The 20,154-nt window shown below is 36.0% G+C and overlaps 1 protein-coding gene across 7 annotated transcripts in view; it reads right to left on the bottom strand.

The window, feature by feature from the left end:
• The window catches only part of EMB1135 (RING/FYVE/PHD zinc finger superfamily protein), a 286,460-nt gene that overhangs the window by 208,321 nt on the left and 57,985 nt on the right, over positions 1-20,154 (bottom strand). For 6 of the 7 annotated variants that reach the window (XM_089811317.1, XM_089811315.1, XM_089811319.1 and 3 more), the window contains exons 11-14: positions 18,128-18,268; positions 17,867-18,010; positions 17,549-17,648; positions 17,226-17,363 (exon numbers count right to left, since the gene is read on the bottom strand). In XM_089811317.1, coding sequence (XP_089667443.1) covers positions 17,226-17,363; positions 17,549-17,648; positions 17,867-18,010; positions 18,128-18,268 — 523 coding nt within the window. The remainder of the gene's footprint in view (positions 1-17,225; positions 17,364-17,548; positions 17,649-17,866; positions 18,011-18,127; positions 18,269-20,154) is intronic. The other variant, XM_089811316.1, reaches the window with a different exon arrangement.

Genomic DNA, 20,154 nt, shown 5'->3' with positions numbered 1-20,154 from the left:
ATTGTGGATAACCTCTGAAAGTAATGTGTAGTAGGTGCAAATTGTTACATCCCAATTTTTTACCTGATTTAAAATATAGCCGTTGAAGTTCACATGAAGTCAATTGACAATTAAATTGGTTATAATCCTATGAAATGATAAGATGGTTAGTCGTTATAATTATGTATCAAGAATTCATTGGGCTTATAGCCGTTATGATTATTTATAACTTGTTTAATTGTGGAGAATTTCCTTGCAAGAAACACGTCAGAGGGGTGGAAGCATTGTCAGAAAAGAATTAGGCACAGGAGCATCACCATCACTAGGCAGAGGGGTTGAGGACCTAGCGACTTGAAACAAGATACATCTGTGGGACCCGCGTGAGCTATTTAAGTAAATAATTTAATTAAAATAATTGATTTATAAAACATACCTCTAAGGATTTAATATGATCTTTTACCTTATTATTATAATAGATATATTTATATACGTGCATATAAATAAAAAAACCAACCATTATATTATAATAATTTAATCAAGTGTTGTCACCTCATTAATATATTTACATGTGCTTGTATAAATAATAATATTCAAGATATAATAACATTTGAATTATTATAATATTCGAATTAATATCTTCCAACTCTATTATTTTCTTTTAATATTCTTTTCCTTTAACTGATTAACATTTGGCATGATAAATCGAATTAATTATTGGAATTCGAATGGATTCTTTCTTTGAAACCGATGGAAGCTGAGAAGTCACGGCTCATCGGACTCATTCTTTTCCCGCTCGGCCATGATTCTTACTATCTTTGCCACCTTATTATATTATATGGAATTGTAATAGGAGTAAAGGGTAATCATTTTTAACCACCCAACTTCTTTTTATTAGTCACGGCTAGACTTCTTAAATGAAAGCAGTGAGAGGAGTCAGAGACCTCCTTTTTACTTTTTCCGGATTCGTTTGTGTTGTTGTTGCTTTAAAACCTCCTTGCCTCTATAACACCAAACTCTATTCTCATTGCCAATTTTAATCAGAAGTATATGTGCTGAAGGTGACACCTACAATCAGCTGAAGGGAAAATGATTTCAGATCAAATTATAAGTCTCAGACAACTCCGCACTTCATCAGGTCATGTGATGCCATATCTATATCATTTTATAATAGCCAAATAGATTCACAAGATTCTTTCTTTTCCAGATTTATCTCAGAGCAACAATATGAGTTTGCTGCATACTTCTTGTTCCTTGGAATTAGTCCTCTTCCTTTAGCTTTCAAAAAAATGTAGATATAACCCTTATGAAGGTGTTTCTCCAAGTACAATAAAATTTGAAATGAAGTATACTATCCAATGATATTTTCCATATAGTCTCAAGAACATAATCTTCAGGTCACAGTTGTGATAAGCATACTAATCAGTGAATTTATGCATAGCGTAGTTTGCAGCAAGGTTCAGCATTCATCATAATGATATCTAGTTTGATATCTTGTTTGAATTTACAAATTGAACTCCTTTAATTTAGCCTTGTGCATGGCAAGTGAAAGCCAGGCAAAACGTAGTATGGATCCATAATCATTATGCCAATGGATATTAGAATTAAACAATCAATTCTGGAATCTTTAAAGAACATAATCATGTAATCACAGATTGTGAAATGCTGGAGGTATGCAATCTTCCTGAATAATTGACAAAGTTGTCAGCTCTAGGATTCCAAACACCTGAGACTCACCTGGCTGTATAGCCAAGGAAAAGGGTGGAGAGGTGAGAGAAAGGAATCTGCAATAACAAGAAAACAGAATCAGATATGACATACAATGTTTATCATTTTAATATGAATTATTTAATAGCTCATGCATGATTCTGTTTATTGTAATCTCCTGCTATCAAGTCGAGGGGTGCGGTTAGATACCAGGTTACTCAGTTGATGACAAGATGGTCCCTGTATATTCCGAGTAGGGAGGGTCTTTCTCGTTAGAGATTGTGTGGGGAATAAGTTAAGGTCCGAGGTTGCATGGTTAAGCCCCTAACAATGTTTCACCTCTCCCCAAGTTGTCGGGCGTTCAACAAACAAAGATAAGCTCTACATTCAATTGTTTGTTGGAAACAAGTATTTTACTTTTATGATGTATATGCAAGATGAAGGTAAGATTAATTGAGTTATATCATCGTTACAGTTATTTTATATTTAGTTGTGAGAGATAGATTTATCTGATGAATTGTTATGTCAATCTTTCATTTATATGAATAATAAATATGAGCATATCTTCTAATCTTGAGCTATTGCCACAGTTAAGCAATTGGAAGGAAATAAATGATACAGTGGTATCTGAAGCGCTAATTGAAATAGTGGTATCTAAAGCCCTAATCGATACAGTGGTATTTGACGCCTTAAATGATTCAGTGGTAATTGAAGCCCTAAAAGATCCAATGGTAATCGATGCCCTAATGGTTACAGTGGTATGTGATACCCTAATTTTTATATGGTGGCATTTAATGATAAACGTCATTTGATTTTGATTTAGCAATATTGGATGGAAGTCGTTATATGATATAGTTAAGTGGTATTTGTGGATTAATTTGGGTCATTGCAAAAGCATCCCTAGTTTTGATTTCAACCTCAAATTCCATGGTATGTGGTTTTCAATTTCTACAGTGAATTTCTTTGATGGTGTTTTAAGTTCATAGTTAAGAAATTTTGTTTAACTAATTTTAACCGTCAATCTCTTTCATATGAACGAAACTGATTTAGCTGGCTTCCTATGAAAATGAAGTAATAACTGTATTTCTTCAAGTATGTTAGTTGTTAATTAAGACCCGGCAAAACTGGATGTTACACAAATACCTACTAACTTTTTATTCACCTTCTCATTCAAATGGTACAAAATAGACTATACCATCCCCTTGTTCCTCTTCTCAAAATTTTCTGTCTCTGATAACAAACCTTTCCAATTCATCAATTTTATGATATAGTTGAGCTCTAGAAGCATCAATAGAATATTTTGTCTCTTCACCTTGTCAGTCAATACTAGCCTAGTTGTTAATTGTTTTGACGCCCTACCGATGTAGATGACACTGTAGTACCAAGTGGCAAAGCTCCTTCCAAATCATTTATCCTTTGTTGCAACAAAGCAACTTGTGTTTCCAATCAAGTACATAATTTGGATTTATTGTTGTACTCCCTAAAAACATGTTGATTTCTCAATGCAAGTTCTTCCATTTTCTTCACCTCTTTCTTTGCTACTTCAAGGGCAAACTTAATAGATTCAACATTATGTGCAGCTATCTATACACCTCCAGCATCTACAACCCTTTGTAAAATTACACTCCCTCTCAATCCAGGATTAACATCAGATATGTCCATTCTTCTATTTGCTAGTGTGAGGGACTAGATCACTAAGTTGGCATAAAACCCACTATAGTATGCGCCTTTTAGTGCTATATCCATCTCTTCATCCTTTGTGCCATGCAGCCTCATATTTTTTCTTACAGAACCAAATGCTACTACATCTGCAATGTCCCATTCTGGCAAAATTAAAACACTGACCTCTTGAACAATCTTTCTTCCTCAATATGGTGTGATGGCTTGGAACTCATTATGCATTCCCACTTGCACCTCATAAAAAAATTCTTATCCTGATAAATTAGGCTTTTTGAGCCTTCCTCTCCCCCAATCTCCTTTCATAATCCTCAATGTTCTTGTGCCACATAAATTCTCAAAGGAAAGAGACTTGATGAAGCACTCATCATTTAAAATTACGTACATGCCTCCGTTCTAAGGTGTAATGTTTCGTTCTAGAGTTGCCTTATGAAGTCCCGTAGTATGCTTCAGGTAATCTTGTTGTGTGCTTCAGGTACTCTGATTGTGTGCTCCAGATAGTATCCTTGAGTGCTTCAGGTGGTCAGTGCTTCAAAAAGTTCTCCCTCAGTGCTTCGAGTTGCCAGTGCTTCAAGTAGTTCTCCCTCAGTGCTTCGGGGGGCCAGTGCTTCAAGTAGTTCTCTCTCAATGCTTCAAGTGGCCAGTCCTTCAAGTTTGTGCTTCAAGTAGTTCTCCCTTAGTGCTTCAGGTGGCCAGTGCTTCAAGTCAGTGCTTCAAGTAGTTCTCCCTCAGTGCTTCGGGTGACCAATGCTTTAAGTCAATGCTCAGGTAGTTCTCCCTTAGTGTTTCGAGTGGCCAGTGCTTCAAGTAGTTCTCACTCAGTGCTTTCGGTGGCCAATGCCACAGGTCAGTGCTTTAGGTAGTTCTCCCTCAGTGCTTCGGGTGGCCAATGCTTTAGGTAGTTCTCCCTTAGTGCTTTGGGTGGCCAATGCTTCAGGTAGTTCTCCCTCGGTGCTTCGGGTGGCCAGTGCTTCATGTAGTTCTCCCTCAATGCTTAGGGTGGCCAGTGCTTCAGGTAGTTCTCCCTTAGTGCTTCGGGTGGCCAATTCTTCAGGAAGTTCTCCTGTGCTTCGGGTGGCCAGTGCCTTAGGTCCGTACAATATTACCTTGATGGTCGTACGGTAGAGTGTATGGTCATACAATGCATAGATTAAAATATCATCGTTTTATCGCCAATAAGTAAACTTCTCATGAGAAGTTTCAGGCAAAGAGATTTTCAACTTATCGCCGCGAGAAGTTGGCGAGAAGTCGGCAATATATCACCAATTTCTCACGATAACTTGGATGTTTCTCGCGGGCGGCGTCTAGTATAAACCTGCGGTTACAAAAAACAACATTTCATTGTTTCATTTGTTGCGTTTGGCATCCTGGGTGGAGGAGAAGGGTTTTGGAGCAGCACCAAGTGTTTGGCATTGATTTGTAGCGATTTCCAACCGATTAGGAGCAGATTCGAAACGGATTCGAAGCTCTTTCCAAGCAAATGACCCCCTCCCTCTCCCATAGTTTTTACTTGAACTACTGGGATGGGGAAGAGGAAGATGTAGAGTCAGAATAGTTTCATATTCAACTTGACATTTGTATTTGCTTATATTTTGACAAAGACAATTTGGTATTTACTATTTGTAGCTTGTTTCATAGTTCAGAGTCTGTGACTACATCGGCATTCCAAATGAGGATGCGATTTTGTTACTTATTGCATTTATATATATCTAGATCATCTTGTTTGGTTTGTTTACTCATTTACTAAATCAATACATGCATCTAATTAGTGAATTTTGTGAACAAATGCATTTTAAATTAAATAAAAGTCATTTTTTAAATTCTTGATATTTTCTCGAGAAGTTGCCGACTTCTCTTCGATATTTGCCAAGAAAAAAAATTTTGGCCTTGCCGAGAAGTGGCAGAGAACGAGAAGTTGAACTATGATACGATGTATGGTCGTACGGTGTAGAGTGGAGGGTATGAAGTGAAGATCAAGTTGTGAAGTGGATGGTGTACGAATTGTAGGAAAATGACTAGTAATACAACTAGAACTTAAAGACCCAAATTCATCAAATAAAGCCAAAACACGAATGGAGATAGAACATATATAATCTTCAAATAATATTTTCCACAAGATGGTGCTTCAATTTGCCAGATCTGAGAAAAGTATTACAGGCGACGAAATAGGGTGAGGGTTGAATCCCACCGAAACCGGAAAGCCAAGTAAAGAAGATCTTTCACTTCCGAAATGGCGAACAACAAAAAATCCCAACAGGAATTCGCAATACAAAGAAATATAATCCAAATCACATACCTAACAACTACCTACATGCCATGCTGAAATACCCGTCGGAGAAACCTTTCCATGGGTGTACAAAGATAGCCAATGGCAACACTTATCACTGGAAACTATAAAAAAAATGGGTCCAAGATATACTAAATCAATTGGAACCACACATACAAATATTAACTTGGACCCCATATTAATTAATTAAAGAAACTAATTAAAGGTCCTTTTATTGTATTATTTAAATTCTGGGACCAGTTAACGAATTTAATTTAATTATTACTTTTAAAATTGGGAACATTACATAAGGTCCCTAGGGACCTTGCCCTATATTTCCAAAGATGTGAAATTGGGAAGGAGTGCAATGGGAAGAGAAGGAACACCAACTTGTAAAGCTTCCTTAGAGATCACTATGATGTCTTCCTCATTAGTGTCAATGTCACTTGACACTTGCATAATTGGGACTGATTAATCAATTTCACTTTTTCCTTATCCTATCTTGACTAAACCTCGAGCTCTTACTCCTATAATTCAATTGGAAGGAATATCAGTGGCCGGGCTGATGGTTGAGATGGCTCCCTCCTTGGAGGGTCTTGTGGCTCCAGAACACTAATTCCTTTGTATGGCCTAAGAAGAGGAAAGACTGACCTTCTGATAGCCATAATTTGTTTTCCCTTCTTTCTTCTCCTTTCCTCCTCATCTGAATCTGCTACCATAACCTTGGGAGATGGAGGTCTTTCTTCTTCTAGTCCCTCCACAAATTGCTCCAAGGCCTTGGAAGATGCTAAACTAAATGATTTTATTTTTCCCATCTTCTGTCTCAAAGGAGCATAAGTATCATTAAAATTATGAATAGATTGGAAATCTTGACTGCAAATGGGGTCAAGAACTAGAGGGTCATAAGTTGGGTCAGATTTCTCTATTTCATCGCACTCCACTTTAAATGCAAGCCATTTCCACTTATTTTCTTTTTGTTAATCTTCATTGTAAACATTCCTTATGGAATCCTCCGGGTAATGGACATTATTGCGAAAATCCTATTGAAGTCTTATCTTCTTTTTGAATACATTGCATAAGCCCTCGGGATCACTGTACCTAGACTCACTAACCCCCATACTATAGGTCTCTAGGATCTTGATAAAATTTGACCAGCCTCCCTTTGTAAGTGCCCCTATTCCTACATGTCATCTCACTCTCCTGAATCTTACCAATTTGCCTCATTATTTCTACAAAACCAACTCTCAATGTAACATGATAAGGCAGGACAAAAGGAAAACCAAAGAAGCCATAAACATTGATAACTATACTGATTGGATATCAGATAATATCCCCCTAATAGTGCTCAATATTTAGATCAGTTCTTCTTTCCTTTAGGCTTAAAAAGTCTAACAACTCAATAGGAATCCTCTATGGGTTCAAAAACAATTTAGCCCTAAGCCTAGAAGCAAAGTGATCATCAAAAAGGATATAACTAGACCCACTCCTATCCTTGGATGGCACTATGGACCAAGTTTGCGTAGGCATGCGCTCCCTTTAGATTCTCTAGTCAATCCCATATAATTACCAAAGTAATTAGCATTTCTAAGCAATAACATATGCATCAAAAAAGAATAACAATAGAACATTGCATTATCCTTCTTTAGACTCAGAAGGCCTACATGAATCTTTTATGTTGTATAACTGGGGTAATCATGATAGTCGCAAAACTAGGGTGTTGAATTTGTATGACTCTGTCAATGCATTAAGGTGGCATAATGCCCTATATGTCTTCCAAACACCTGGCCCAAAGAGTTGTATGTATCCTATAAATGTTTGGCAAAAGCATCCAAAGGGAAAGGTTACCAAGTAAGACCCCCTACAAAAAATTCTACTGATACTACCTTGGACAAATGAGCAGACTATCCCTCACTATATTTTTTATCTTAGTATATTGTGCCAGAAAACCATTCAAATCTATTTCATCTAAAGCAGGGGACAATTCAATAGTGTCAAACACCTTTCTAATTTCCTATGCACTTATAGTAAGCAAAACCTCCCCAATGGTATCTTTAATAACCCTAGACACCATGTAATGAGCAGACTATCCCTCACTATATTTCTAATCTTAGATTGTGCCAGAAAACCATTCAGATCTATTTCATCTAAAGCAAGGGACAATACAATAGTGTCAAACAACTTTCTAATTTCCTATGCACTTATAGTAAGCAAAACCTCACCAATGGTATTTATAATAACGCTAGACACTGTGTCACATTTGTGAACAAGGGCAAATAACAAGTCCACATCTAAATTAGGGACCACAAGCTTTCCAAAATCTAATTGTCATGCATTGGACTCAGAGTTACTCAAATTTGACTGGCCATACCATTGCCTTAACTCCAGTCCTGATACTTGGGAGTCTAGCATATTCCACATTCCCCAACTTGTCCCATAACCCTTCAATAATTTGTTTACCCTCAATTAATTTAGAACCTATGGTTTTATCATTAGTAGAGGGTTTTAATAAATCCAAAAAATCATCAAAAATGTTCCTCTCCAAATAGCTAATTTTCCCTAAATGCTTTCTAGTTGGTAGTCTTTTTTTTAAGAAAAATAGGGCTTCGATTAGAAGTTAAGGAACCAAGGTTCTCCCACTACAAGTTTTCAAATTAACTACAAAACCCTCCCAATTGCTCAAAATTACTTCACCCTAACCAGAAAGAAAGTTTTGCACAAGAATTAGCAGCAACACGATAGAAAACACCATAATGAGCATAAGAAGATGCAGATAACTTACAACTTTATCATGCACTCCCCAAGTCAATTTTGTTTGCAAAAAGTTTCTTCAATTCACACACTAGCGACAGAGCACCTTGACAAATTCTTAGGATTACCAGAATAAAAGAAAACATTTATTCAATGCCCTTTTAACACTCTTAACTACAATCATTTCCACGATTTATTTCCTACGAGCGAGAAACACTCGAAATAAAGAATTTTACAACTTTAAAATCTGACCATCAATCTCAATCAACCAATGCTTCATTGGACGACAACAAAAAGCCCTCCTTTATTTGACTAATTACATGTAACCAAGGTTCACATTACATCCAATGAGAAAGCACCACCTCAGCTAGAAACTCCACTAAAGCATTCTAGCAAACAACACATTGTTTTCCCGTGGCCAGGGACACATGTCAACATCCCGTGATCCCATGATGAATATCCATCGAGCACTTCTGTTCACGGGATCACGGGAGTCGTCAATCTTATTAGGAATATTGTCAGAGAGCATGATTGAAGGAAGACAAATGTTCGTGCAACTTTATTCTTCATTTAAAACATCTTCATTGATATACCATAGTGCTTAAAAATGAATCATTAGTTTCTCACTGTTTACCTTCTATAACATCTAGCTTGAGACACACTGACACCAAGTCATTCTCTTCAACCAATCAAAAATTTTGATAGGCATACACTAGGTCGGTCTTGCTCAATATACATCCCACGGTCCTAGACATGTAGCAAGATGTGTAACCCCACGATGAATATCTATCGTGCATCTTTGAGCATGGGATCACAGGAACCGAAGATCATGATCTACCCTTAATCCATCATAAACGCTCAAGGTAAACAAGAGACATGCACCTTTTCTAACACCTTAACGAATTTTCATTCATCTAAAACACGCAGCACAATCTAACTACACACAACATAAAACATACCATGCACAACAACTGGCATCAGACACATCAACACTTGGTTAATCTGAATGGCCAATCAGGGTGCATACACTTTTCACCGAGCTACACACAAAGATGGCCACACCTCTCATTGTCTTCTGGCTCTAGACACAAGGTTGCATCACGTCATCCCACCATGAATAACTTTCGATCATCTTTAAGTGCAAGATCACAGGTACTGTCGAGCTTTATTTGTCTTTAACTCATCAACAACGTCGAAAGACAATAAGGAATATGCAGCTTCTCTAAAAAATTGCATAATCGTCGTCCACTTGTAACATGTGCTTAAAGATGGGGCACTTAGTAGAATGACATATAACCAATATAGTTAAATAAGATAAAATAACTTAGACTTTGGACTCACCAATGAAGACAGATGGTGAATGTTTGTGTTCCCACAGTCGACTAAGGATGCATGCTAACTTCATTGCGAGAACACAAAAAGTCTAAATTACTGGTTCGGGTTCGGTTCCAAGTTCCGAGTTCGAGAACTAGTTAGAAAGTTCATCAAAATTTTGGAAGGGTTTTGGGTTCGTTAGTACAAAAACATATTAAAATTATAAAAAATGTGTGTATATACATATTTATGAAGCAAGAGTTAAAATTAGAATGTAGCATATAAGCATAAACACATTTAAATAACAAAAACATCATAGACTTGTAATCATAGTGATCTTACCATCATATAGTCATAGTGTTCATACCATCATATAGTTCAACATCAAAGATTCAAACATTAAAATAAATCGCAGCATCAAGTTCAAGTATCATTGTTTCATGTTCATTGTTCAACTAGTGGAATAAAAATCTATTAAGATTCTAAGTTCTTCAATCTTTATCTTCTTCTTTATATTCATCTTCTTCTACTTCATTTTCTTCTTCTCTAGCATTAATTCACTCAGCAATAGAGCTAAGGCCAATGGGATCAGCAGCAGCAACAATGCTATTGGCATCAAAACTCTTCAAAAAATGACAAGGAGATGCCACCAAAAGCATGTCATAACAACCTTTCAGGGTTGTGTATGCCAAAAACTTAATAAATTTTGCGAAAAAAGCACTTTATTGCTGTCCCCAGGGCCAGGAAAGCACGTGGTTCGAACTGGCTTCGAACTTGGTTTAATTTTTTTTGGCTTGGTTCACCCGAGTTTGAACTTGGTTCGAACCAGATCGAACCAACAGGCAAAAATTGGAACCCTGCCCAAACCGGACTGCGAACTGGACCCAAACTTCGAACCAATTCAAACTTCTATAGGTCTGGGGGTCTAGGGACTAACCATGGTAACTTAGCAAAAAATCGACACAAAGCCGATTAACAAAAGAGACAATAAACCTCAAGCTTAATCAACACAAAAGGTTAATGACCTAGGGATATAAGACAAACCTAGGAAAATAAAAGGACCTATCAATGAATAAGATGTTTTCCCAGGAAAAATAAAATAATGGCCCATTTTGACGACGACTTGACCCTTCAATGAAGAAAAAGGTAACGAAGGATTGAAACAAGATTGGGGCACGACATTTCATTGAATTTTCAAACATAAAGCACATAAAACCCTAGTGCAAAAAACCAAATCGCAAATAAAGACAAAGGAACACACCTATGCAAAAACTTGACCAACACGCAAGACCACAACAATGACACAAATGTGAGTGTTGGACATTTGACATCAAGAAGGTTCAATACTCGACACAGCAGAAGTGAACTTGGGCATAAGAACCAAGACAAGGAAGCCAATAATATTTTGAGAACAACAAATACAAGGTCTTATGGACCCTTGCATCCCACAATTTTACCTCATTTCGTTGAAAGAGAACCCATTCCTAAGGTTAAGGTAGAAGAGGTGCACATCATAGAAGATATTATGGTGGCTTGAGATGAATACGTGCAACCCCCAGCTAATGTAGGGTTATTGATGAATTAAAATCAATTCATGAACCAGCGTAGCAACAAAGCAAGAATTTATCTGGAATGGCAAGACCGGATGCCTATACAACAAGCTGGATAGGGCTTCCAGCCAACGGAGTACCAAGATGCTTTGAATACAATTTATATACCATCCTTTAATGGAACCGAAAAGATAACAGCAAGGTTGTGGGTTCATAAGTTAGGGAAATTCTTAGGACTCAAGCCAATGGAAGAAGAAAAACCAATTCAGTTTGCCACCATGCACTTGGAGGGAGCAGCGTACAATTAGTCGCACCACGCACTTATCTCCCAAGCTCATGCCATGGTTCATTCTTAGGAAGAGTTTGTCAAAAGGCTGGTTACTCACTTTGATAGGAAAGAAATAGAGGTCTATCACAGGGAACTGGCAAAGCTTAAGCTTATGCAAGTAGGACATCTAGAGTCTTACATTAATGAATTCCAGAAAACTTGTGTAATGATCCCTGACATGCCTTAGAAAACAGTTCCAATGCTCTTTGTTGAAGGTTTAAATGACAAATTAAAAGGTTTGGTTAAGGCTCACAGGCCTGCTTCTTTAAATGATGCTATTGAGTTACGTAGGGACTTAGAAGTCGCACCTTTTTTGCAACCACACAAGAACAACTTCAAAAAACAGAAATCAGACAATGACTCATATGTGAAGGCTCCTAGTCAACCCAAGGTCACATCTCCTAAGTTAGGAAAAGAGTCAAGAAATGAGAAGGATAAGAAATCTTTGTTTTCATTGCAAAGGACCTTCGGAATCAGGTCATAGGTATCTTCGTAAGGGTGAGGCATGTCTTATTGAGGTGATTTCTGATGCGGACAGCAATGAGGACAGTGGGAATGATCACAAGGTGCAAGGTATCCCTGTGTCCCTATCCAATGGTTCTAGAAATCATCTTTTTGTAATAAAAGGGGTTGCCAAAGACAAGGAGTTATGTGCATGGTGGACAGCGGTACTACACAACTTTATTGTTAAGGACTTGGTCGTCAAGTACTACAAGTAAGGAACTTCTCTGGATTTAGCATCATGTTGGCAAATGGATCCAAAATCAGTTGCACAAGAAGAATGCCAAGGTTGGGCATACAATTAGATGACAATAAATTTAATGACAAGTTCTATTTGTTGATATTGGGGGTACCAAAATAGTTGTGGGAATACCATGGTTGAAGTCGCTTGGAAGATACATCCAAGACTTCAACAACATGGAGCTTTAGTTTACTCATGAAGGTAAATGAATTGTGTTGAGAGCTACCAAAAGTGTTAACCCACAAGTTATTGCAGCCAAGTGTGTGTACACTTACCTTGATTCTGAAAACATCAACAAGGTGGAAGGGGATGAATCAGAATATTCAATTAATGACAGCAGCAACATATCTTCTTAAACTCTTGACATGGCAGTCTTGAGACATGGCATTGGCAGTGATAAAATATACTCACTTGATGGTACATCATGCTTGGCAATGGGACTTGATAAATGTACACACTCAGAGAATTCCTCAATAGCCAAAGAATTACATCATCATTTTACAATTTTAGTGGATCCGTCCCTTAAACCAGACCTCAGAATAGTCAATATGCTTGATCACACTGCTGATCTAGATTCATTTGTGTATAGGAAGACTATTGTGGGGTCATATATAAAAATTGTTCTGACTTATAATAGTTGTTTTGCACTTTTGTTGACTCAATTCTTTGCCCACAAGAGTACTTACAGTTTTTTGTGGTGTGTGGTTTGGTTTGAGGCACTTCTACATTGGGATTAAGGCAGTGTGCTACATAGCCTGGACTCTTATCATGTTTCCATCAGTATAGAGCAATGGAGATTTGAAGAAGATGCACCAAGATTCTCTTGGGACCCAGGAATTAAATGGTGATTTTGATCCTAATCAAATCTGATTTGAATGATTGTTTGGAGCAAGCGGTCTCGGCTGGTTAGAGTTGTGATGTCCCCACTAAGCCAAGGGATTAATAAGGGTATAAAATTATTAATTAAATAAGAAACTAAAAAGCTAGTCCCAACAAATATTATTTCCGTTATTCATTATGGGGCTACTCCTTAAGTTCCTATTTTTTAATCATAGACATGGAGCCACTTTAATATATAAATGAATTTTCTTGGTGACTTAATCTTGGAGGGATTTCTAATAAATGGTAAACTTAATACTAATGTCAAGTCATCTAAAAGTCGGGATTTATGTAGTTCGCTTCTTTTGGAAGAGATTGATTGTACTCTTATGTTTTATTTGTGATTTTTATCTCTTCATTGCTTATGGTACTCTTTGTGATTACCAGAGAATTACAGGACAGAAACCCTGTAAGTAGCTGTCTGGATGTATGGGTCTGCAGTAATATTTTGGTTCTATTCAAAATGCAGCATAGCTTATCATCTGGGATTCACAATTTAGGACTAGAGCGGAAATCTCCTGCAGCAAGTATTAAGGCTGCCATTACAACACATCAGATCAAACGTCAGCTACAAGAGCAGATCATACCGCAGAAGTTGTTTTGGGTCTGATTTATATCAAAAGTTTTCAAATTTGTAGGTCTGGGCATCATGCAATAAAATGGGTACAGTTTGTATCCATCATTTGAAATTAAAACATTAGTTGGAGTCTCCGACTGATAATCATTTACTAGTTTGATTATTTTAGTGCTCTACAATGTATGAAATAAAGTTTTGATTAGTCTATGGAAACCTCATGAATAAATTGTACCTTTTGGATTTAATCTGATTTTTACTTGCTATTGACCAAAATCTTAAGGATATTTCATGCCTGCTTCCATCCCCTTGAACAATCAATAGCTCTAAGTGAAAACAAGTTGCTAGCTCCAGTGATTGTGATATTGATAAATGGCCAATGTTTAATATTGGTCCACCCATTTATGATAAAGAGCAGTTTGGTTCACCCATACATGATAAAGAGGCGTGTGTTTGTTGACGAGGACTAAACTTCCTCATCCTATGCTACAACCACTGCAGCGATAAATGTAGTAAATTGCATTTTTATGAGCCAAGTTTTTGGACCCCTTGTGAAGAAAATGTGCGGTTAAATTTAGTACAAATTAACATTTAGTATTTAGAATTTAGTAATTTACTTTTAATTTATATGCATTTTTTTGTTTCATTTGCAACTTTGCAATTTTGCTTTTTTTTTGTAATTTTTGACACCATTTACTTTCTATACGGACTATCAGGTTATGATGTATCTAATCAACAAATTCATAATATAGGGAACAGTAAGCAGGTGGTAAAAGACTGATTTCTGCCCTTGATGAAGTAGCCCTAATACCCACACGACCTCTTGGAGTGCTGCGGCTGGCTGTAGATGCATGAAACTTCTGTATGGTGTCAAAAGTGTCCAGATTTGCTCCCAATCACCTTGAATATGCAAACCACAATTACTTTCAATCTGCACTCAACTCTATCAAACTGATTATTAAAGCACAATGTGAATTCTTAAATTAAATTCACAGATATTCGTAATTCAAAGCTCATATGCAGCTTCTAATTGGAGCCAGCTATATACTATGTCCTTTGGTGATCTTCCACAACTGCAGACATTTAGATCTATGAAGGATATTATCTTCACAATTATTTCCCACCATACCTAGCCCTGAGATGAATTCTCCATAATAATGATCTCAAAAAGATACCAAAATGAAAGCCCAAAAAGTTATTTTATTCTTCCACCCACCTGATATCACTTTTAGGGTTCTCATGATTTAATAAAATGTTACTTTTGGTTCTTCCCCAGGCTATCGAACCTTCTCATGGCCCAATTTTTTTTTATTTTTATTTTTTTTTAAATAACTTTGTCTTCATAAACGGATTTCCACTTTATTGCACTATTTCATGACATAATTCACTTTATTAAAATAATAATAAAATTACTTTACAAATCATTAAAGAGTAACTTAAATTATTCTGGAATTGCTTAACAAAGTAACTTTAATTTATTAAATTAAAATATTAAATTCAACTATTAAATAATTTTAACATTTTGATTTTTAATTCTTAAACCATCACCTAACCTCTCCAACTGAAAGCTGATGTTGCACTTAGCCCCGGGTGATGTCTAAATATAGAAGGCCAATTGTCAGTCTCCTTAAAAATCAAAAAAAAATTGAAAACTATCTCTGATCTTCTGAAATGGCTTATACAGCATAGCAGGCCATCTCCCAGTTTCCTGAAAAATAGAATACTGTCTCTAATCATCTGAAAATTCACCAAGCCCCCTGCAAGGCTCCACAAGCTCTACATAGCAGGCAAACAGCAAGTCTCCTAAAAAATTGGAGAATGACTCTGAGCTCCTGAAACACCACTCAAACCTCCTAAAGGCCTGTAGGATCCCTATATAGTCTCTCTATCCACTGTATCAGCCTGCAGCAACACTGATAGTAAGCTAAACTCTGCAAAAGATACCAGCCTAAGGAATAGTTATATTACATGAACACAGAAAGAACACATGAACACTTTGAAACTAGCATATGCGTAACTGTTACAGTAGGAATGAGACAACAAGAAGGGAATATTAGTGTTGTTTTAATTAGATAATTAGCTAGAAAACCACTCTGGCAATAGACATTAATAAACAAACTTTTGAGGTAAGGCTACGTACATATGATCTTAGTCACAATGTTCGAATTCGAATTCAAGTTCATCAATCATAAAATTCGTATGAAATTCGACAAGGGTGCAAATTTGAAAAAAATTGACATTAAATGTGCCTTACATAAAATTATTAATTTTTATATGTAAGTAATATATCCACAAAACTGTCAATAGTTTGACATTGGTAAATAATTAAACTAAATAACTCTATTATTTTTAAATAAAATCATATTATATTAAAGATCATAAAATTCGGATGAAATTCAGCATATCCTGTGACTTAGCATATGATTATCCCAAAAAGTTGGCCCAATTTTAAGCTTCAGTTGATCCTTGAATCAGACAAAACCTTGCATTATTCAAGAGATAGTGTTATTATGGAATTATCCACGTTCAGGCTTTCATAATATATATCAAGAGAAAATAAAAAATCCTCCGAGCAGTTGCCAGCTTCAAAGAAACCACTAAGCGACCACTCCCTGCCCATTTACAATACAGTATATCATTAGATAATTAAAAAAGTTAATATTTGAGATATAAGTTGGCTGTTGTCCATAAATTCAATAGATTGATATTGCAATGTTGTAAAATAAATTCCATAATAAACCTACAGAAAGGGGATTCTGTAATGGCAGACTTATACATAATATAACTGGACTTCCTCTTGCTTCATGCACAATTGATGGATACTTTCTTATTAGTCAAAAATACATAGTAATTTAACAATACATTTATAAGACCAAAAAACAATTGATCATTCATGCTTAGTTAACTGTCACTAATTAATTTTACATTGCAGCAATTGTTGCCACAGTTGTAGAATGCAAACAAGAATATGCCTGTTACTATGAGACATGGTTATTTATAAGGGGAAATGGAAATTTCATTCATATGGTTATAGTATCATTGTTCAATAGGTAATATGCCCAGTACATTCACTGAAATCAGAATTGGAGTTTTACAGTTCCAGATCAGATTTGAAGCTCAACCCTGATCACAGACAAGAAATATATGTGAAGGAAGCATTTTCAAATTTTCAATATCAAGGTTGCTGATCATGTGTAGATAAATCGATTGATATCCACAATTATAAATCATCACGGGATGAGTGTCAGAACTTCTAAGGTCGCTGGGGATAAGAACTTGATAAATAACTATTATCTTAGTTTAATAATCATGCATAGTTGAATGGCCACTCACATATGAAAAATCCTGCCTTATACAAAAGCATATCAACGTAAAATAGTACTGTATTGTGAAGTTCATCCATTTATTTACAGATCTTTCATTTTTGTATTATCAGTATCAATATCAAAAGATGATTAACTCACTTTCAGACTCTGCATCAGTTTCAGTATCATTTGCAGCCTTGTTACACCTTGCGATTTTGCTTGTTCTTCCTTTGGAATAGAAATCATCTGTATGTGCCAAATATCGCTTTCTACCATATTCACTAGTACCATCATTTTCTGCTGACAAAAAGAAGTAGTAGATTGGCATAGTAGGATAAATAGAGTTTTACCAAATGAATGAAAATTGGAATAGGCACTAAGACAAACACTCGCTGTGTGTCTTACAGCTGCAAAGATGTAAAATGAAAATTTCAGTTAACCAATGACAGAAAATATCCTTCTATGACAATGCATTGGTTCACCTGGTATGTGAATTGGCTTTTCAGGGAGAGGATAGCTGTCTTCAACTAATTTTAGTAGCAATTCTCGAGGTCCGGAAACAAAATCATCAAGCTCAGCTCCCTAACCGAAATAAGTTCACCAATAATTACGTAATTTACTTTTTAACCAATTGATTAACATCCTAGCTGAAACAAATTGATAGAAACCTCAGGTAACTATCACTGGTTCTTTGTAATTTTTTAAAACTTGCAGTTAAAAGTGTAGTACAATAAATTTGTTACATAATAAACAAACTACCCTGCATAGATTTAAAATACAGATCTCGTGCTTCAACATACATATTTCATCACAGCCTCCTCTGTCCTAGCTTCTCCCGTACTCTGTAAGCCGATCACAATGCATTTGTCATCCATTAACGCTTGTTTTGCTAATGAAACAACAGCAGGTACTTTTGCAGACATGCACATATGCCGAAAGAACCGCTAGCAAATTCATGTAAACAGCACTTGTTAATTTGAATTATCTGAGTAGATGAATGCAATATCTATATGACATGTGCAATCAACCAGCTAAACTAGATCATGATGAATATTCAGTACCTGATGGCTTGCCCAGTACAGCCTCCACAATTGATTTGCATTAGGCCTTGGATTATGTCGATCTTCAGTTAAGCTGGCTATTGCTGTCATTAAATCAAGACGTAGCTCTATCCAAAATTGAGTAGCCTCGGTATACATTTTCTGCATTTTCACTAAATGTTCAGTTTATAAAGCAAAAACTAACACAAAAAGTGATATATAGTACATACAGTCTTCTTTGAAATATTTTTCTGTAACTGCAGAAATTTAGAGCATCTATAAGAACCTGAAATGGTTAACAAATATAAGTATTAAACACATAAGAAATGGAAAGAGATAATGAAGAAACAGAAACAGGAATTCAGTGTCTAACATAAATATTTATGACCACCATGTCACAAAAGCACCTAAAAGAGATAATTTAATATCTGTTGTGCAGATCTATGATACAAAATAGAAATATATATTAAAATTTTCTATCCCAGAAATTTCCTTCCCACATAATGCTGTAACAACCCTTTCCCAGATTTTTACCAAAAGCCCTTGATATAAAACTTACAAATTTAAAACTGAACAGTAAACCAGTATTTGAAATAAATTCCAGAATTTAAATCGACTTTATAACCAGCCGATATGCATACAAGAACACTCAGAAACGCTTGTTTGAATTTCCTCCAATATTCAGAAGCACAATCAAAAATAACCGTCAAATACATTATTGTATTATATAACAGCAATACAATAACATACAACTATCCAAACGATCCAATCTAACAAACAGCAAAAACAGGCAGATTGGCAAATATAAATAAAACCTGTAAGAAGGCTAGGTTTGCGTCCAACCTTCAAAAGCTTCTTCAAGGGTTTGTGTCCTCGAAGAGATAACTAGTAACTGTTTCCAGCTCCCAGATCAATATAAATTTTAAATATTATAATCTTCATAACTTCCCATGTGGAGCTTGTTGTACCTTTATCACTTTTCTCAATGTGATGCATGCTCTTTTAAGCAATGTGGGATAAAGCACATTTGTTGTCCTTTAGTCACTTAAGTGAACATAGTACCTATTTTAAAAATAAAGTGACAAGTTAAAAACTTTAATAGTCACTTAGTCAGTAAACCATATAATCATCAAGTATTAAAATAACTGATCAAACGAACTCTAATAAGCATGTGAAATAGCTCGTTGGAAAGCTCTCAGCAAGACGCTTCCAAACCGACACTGGGATATCAAGAATACTGAGCTCTGTTTACTTACTAAAAATAGTAAGTATCCGAACAACTTGCCAAAACTGCTCTAATGGGTTTGAAACTGGAAATCTCTGAGCCAAACCTCAAACTGAACCCCGTAAAGAACCTTTTCGCCCCCGAAACCTAGGCGAAGTGAGCCGACAACACAAAGTTATAATGTCGCAGAAAAAGGGGACATTACAAATGCCTCCAAGTATCAATTTACAATTTATACAAGCCAACATCCCTTTCTTATAGCTGCAACTGGCGTAAAAATCCCACAATCCTTAATATTGGTAGTCCTAAACCATTTGCCCCTTTTTTTATAGGCATCGACTTGTTAAGATGGATGACCAATACTATATTTACAAGGCAAAAGATTCACATAGTACCTCAAAGCCTCAAATCATCTAATCTACCTACATCATCTAATGTCAAAGATGATGTTGATCTTGATCTCGATCTTCCTGATGACGCATATGATGCTGCTTACTAATGTATTACTTTACTAGTTGAATTAATGAACAATGAATTCAATATATCTATCATAACATTCATGTTTTGACAAATTGCTATGAAACTAGACTGATATCAAAGTTTAATATTTATGGCAGTTCTAAGTTTGTTTTACATATGCATAACACGTGGTTTTCTAAATTTAATTTTTGTTCCCGGGTCAGCCTTCCCTTCACTCCATTCCATCTCCTTATTGTCATCTGTTCACTTCCTCCAGTATCCTTGAGGCCATTAGATCTATGAAATGTAGTAGAGCTACGGATGAGGATGGTTTTCAGACATAACTTTTCAAACTTGGTGCTTT

This window comes from Cupressus sempervirens, chromosome 11 (assembly GCF_028749045.1).
Source record: "Cupressus sempervirens isolate cs-2001-9-10 chromosome 11, ASM2874904v1, whole genome shotgun sequence".
NCBI classification, from domain to species: domain Eukaryota; kingdom Viridiplantae; phylum Streptophyta; class Pinopsida; order Cupressales; family Cupressaceae; genus Cupressus; species Cupressus sempervirens.
The sequence above is the reverse complement of the archived record's forward strand: the minus strand, read 5'-3'. Positions and strand labels throughout refer to the sequence as shown.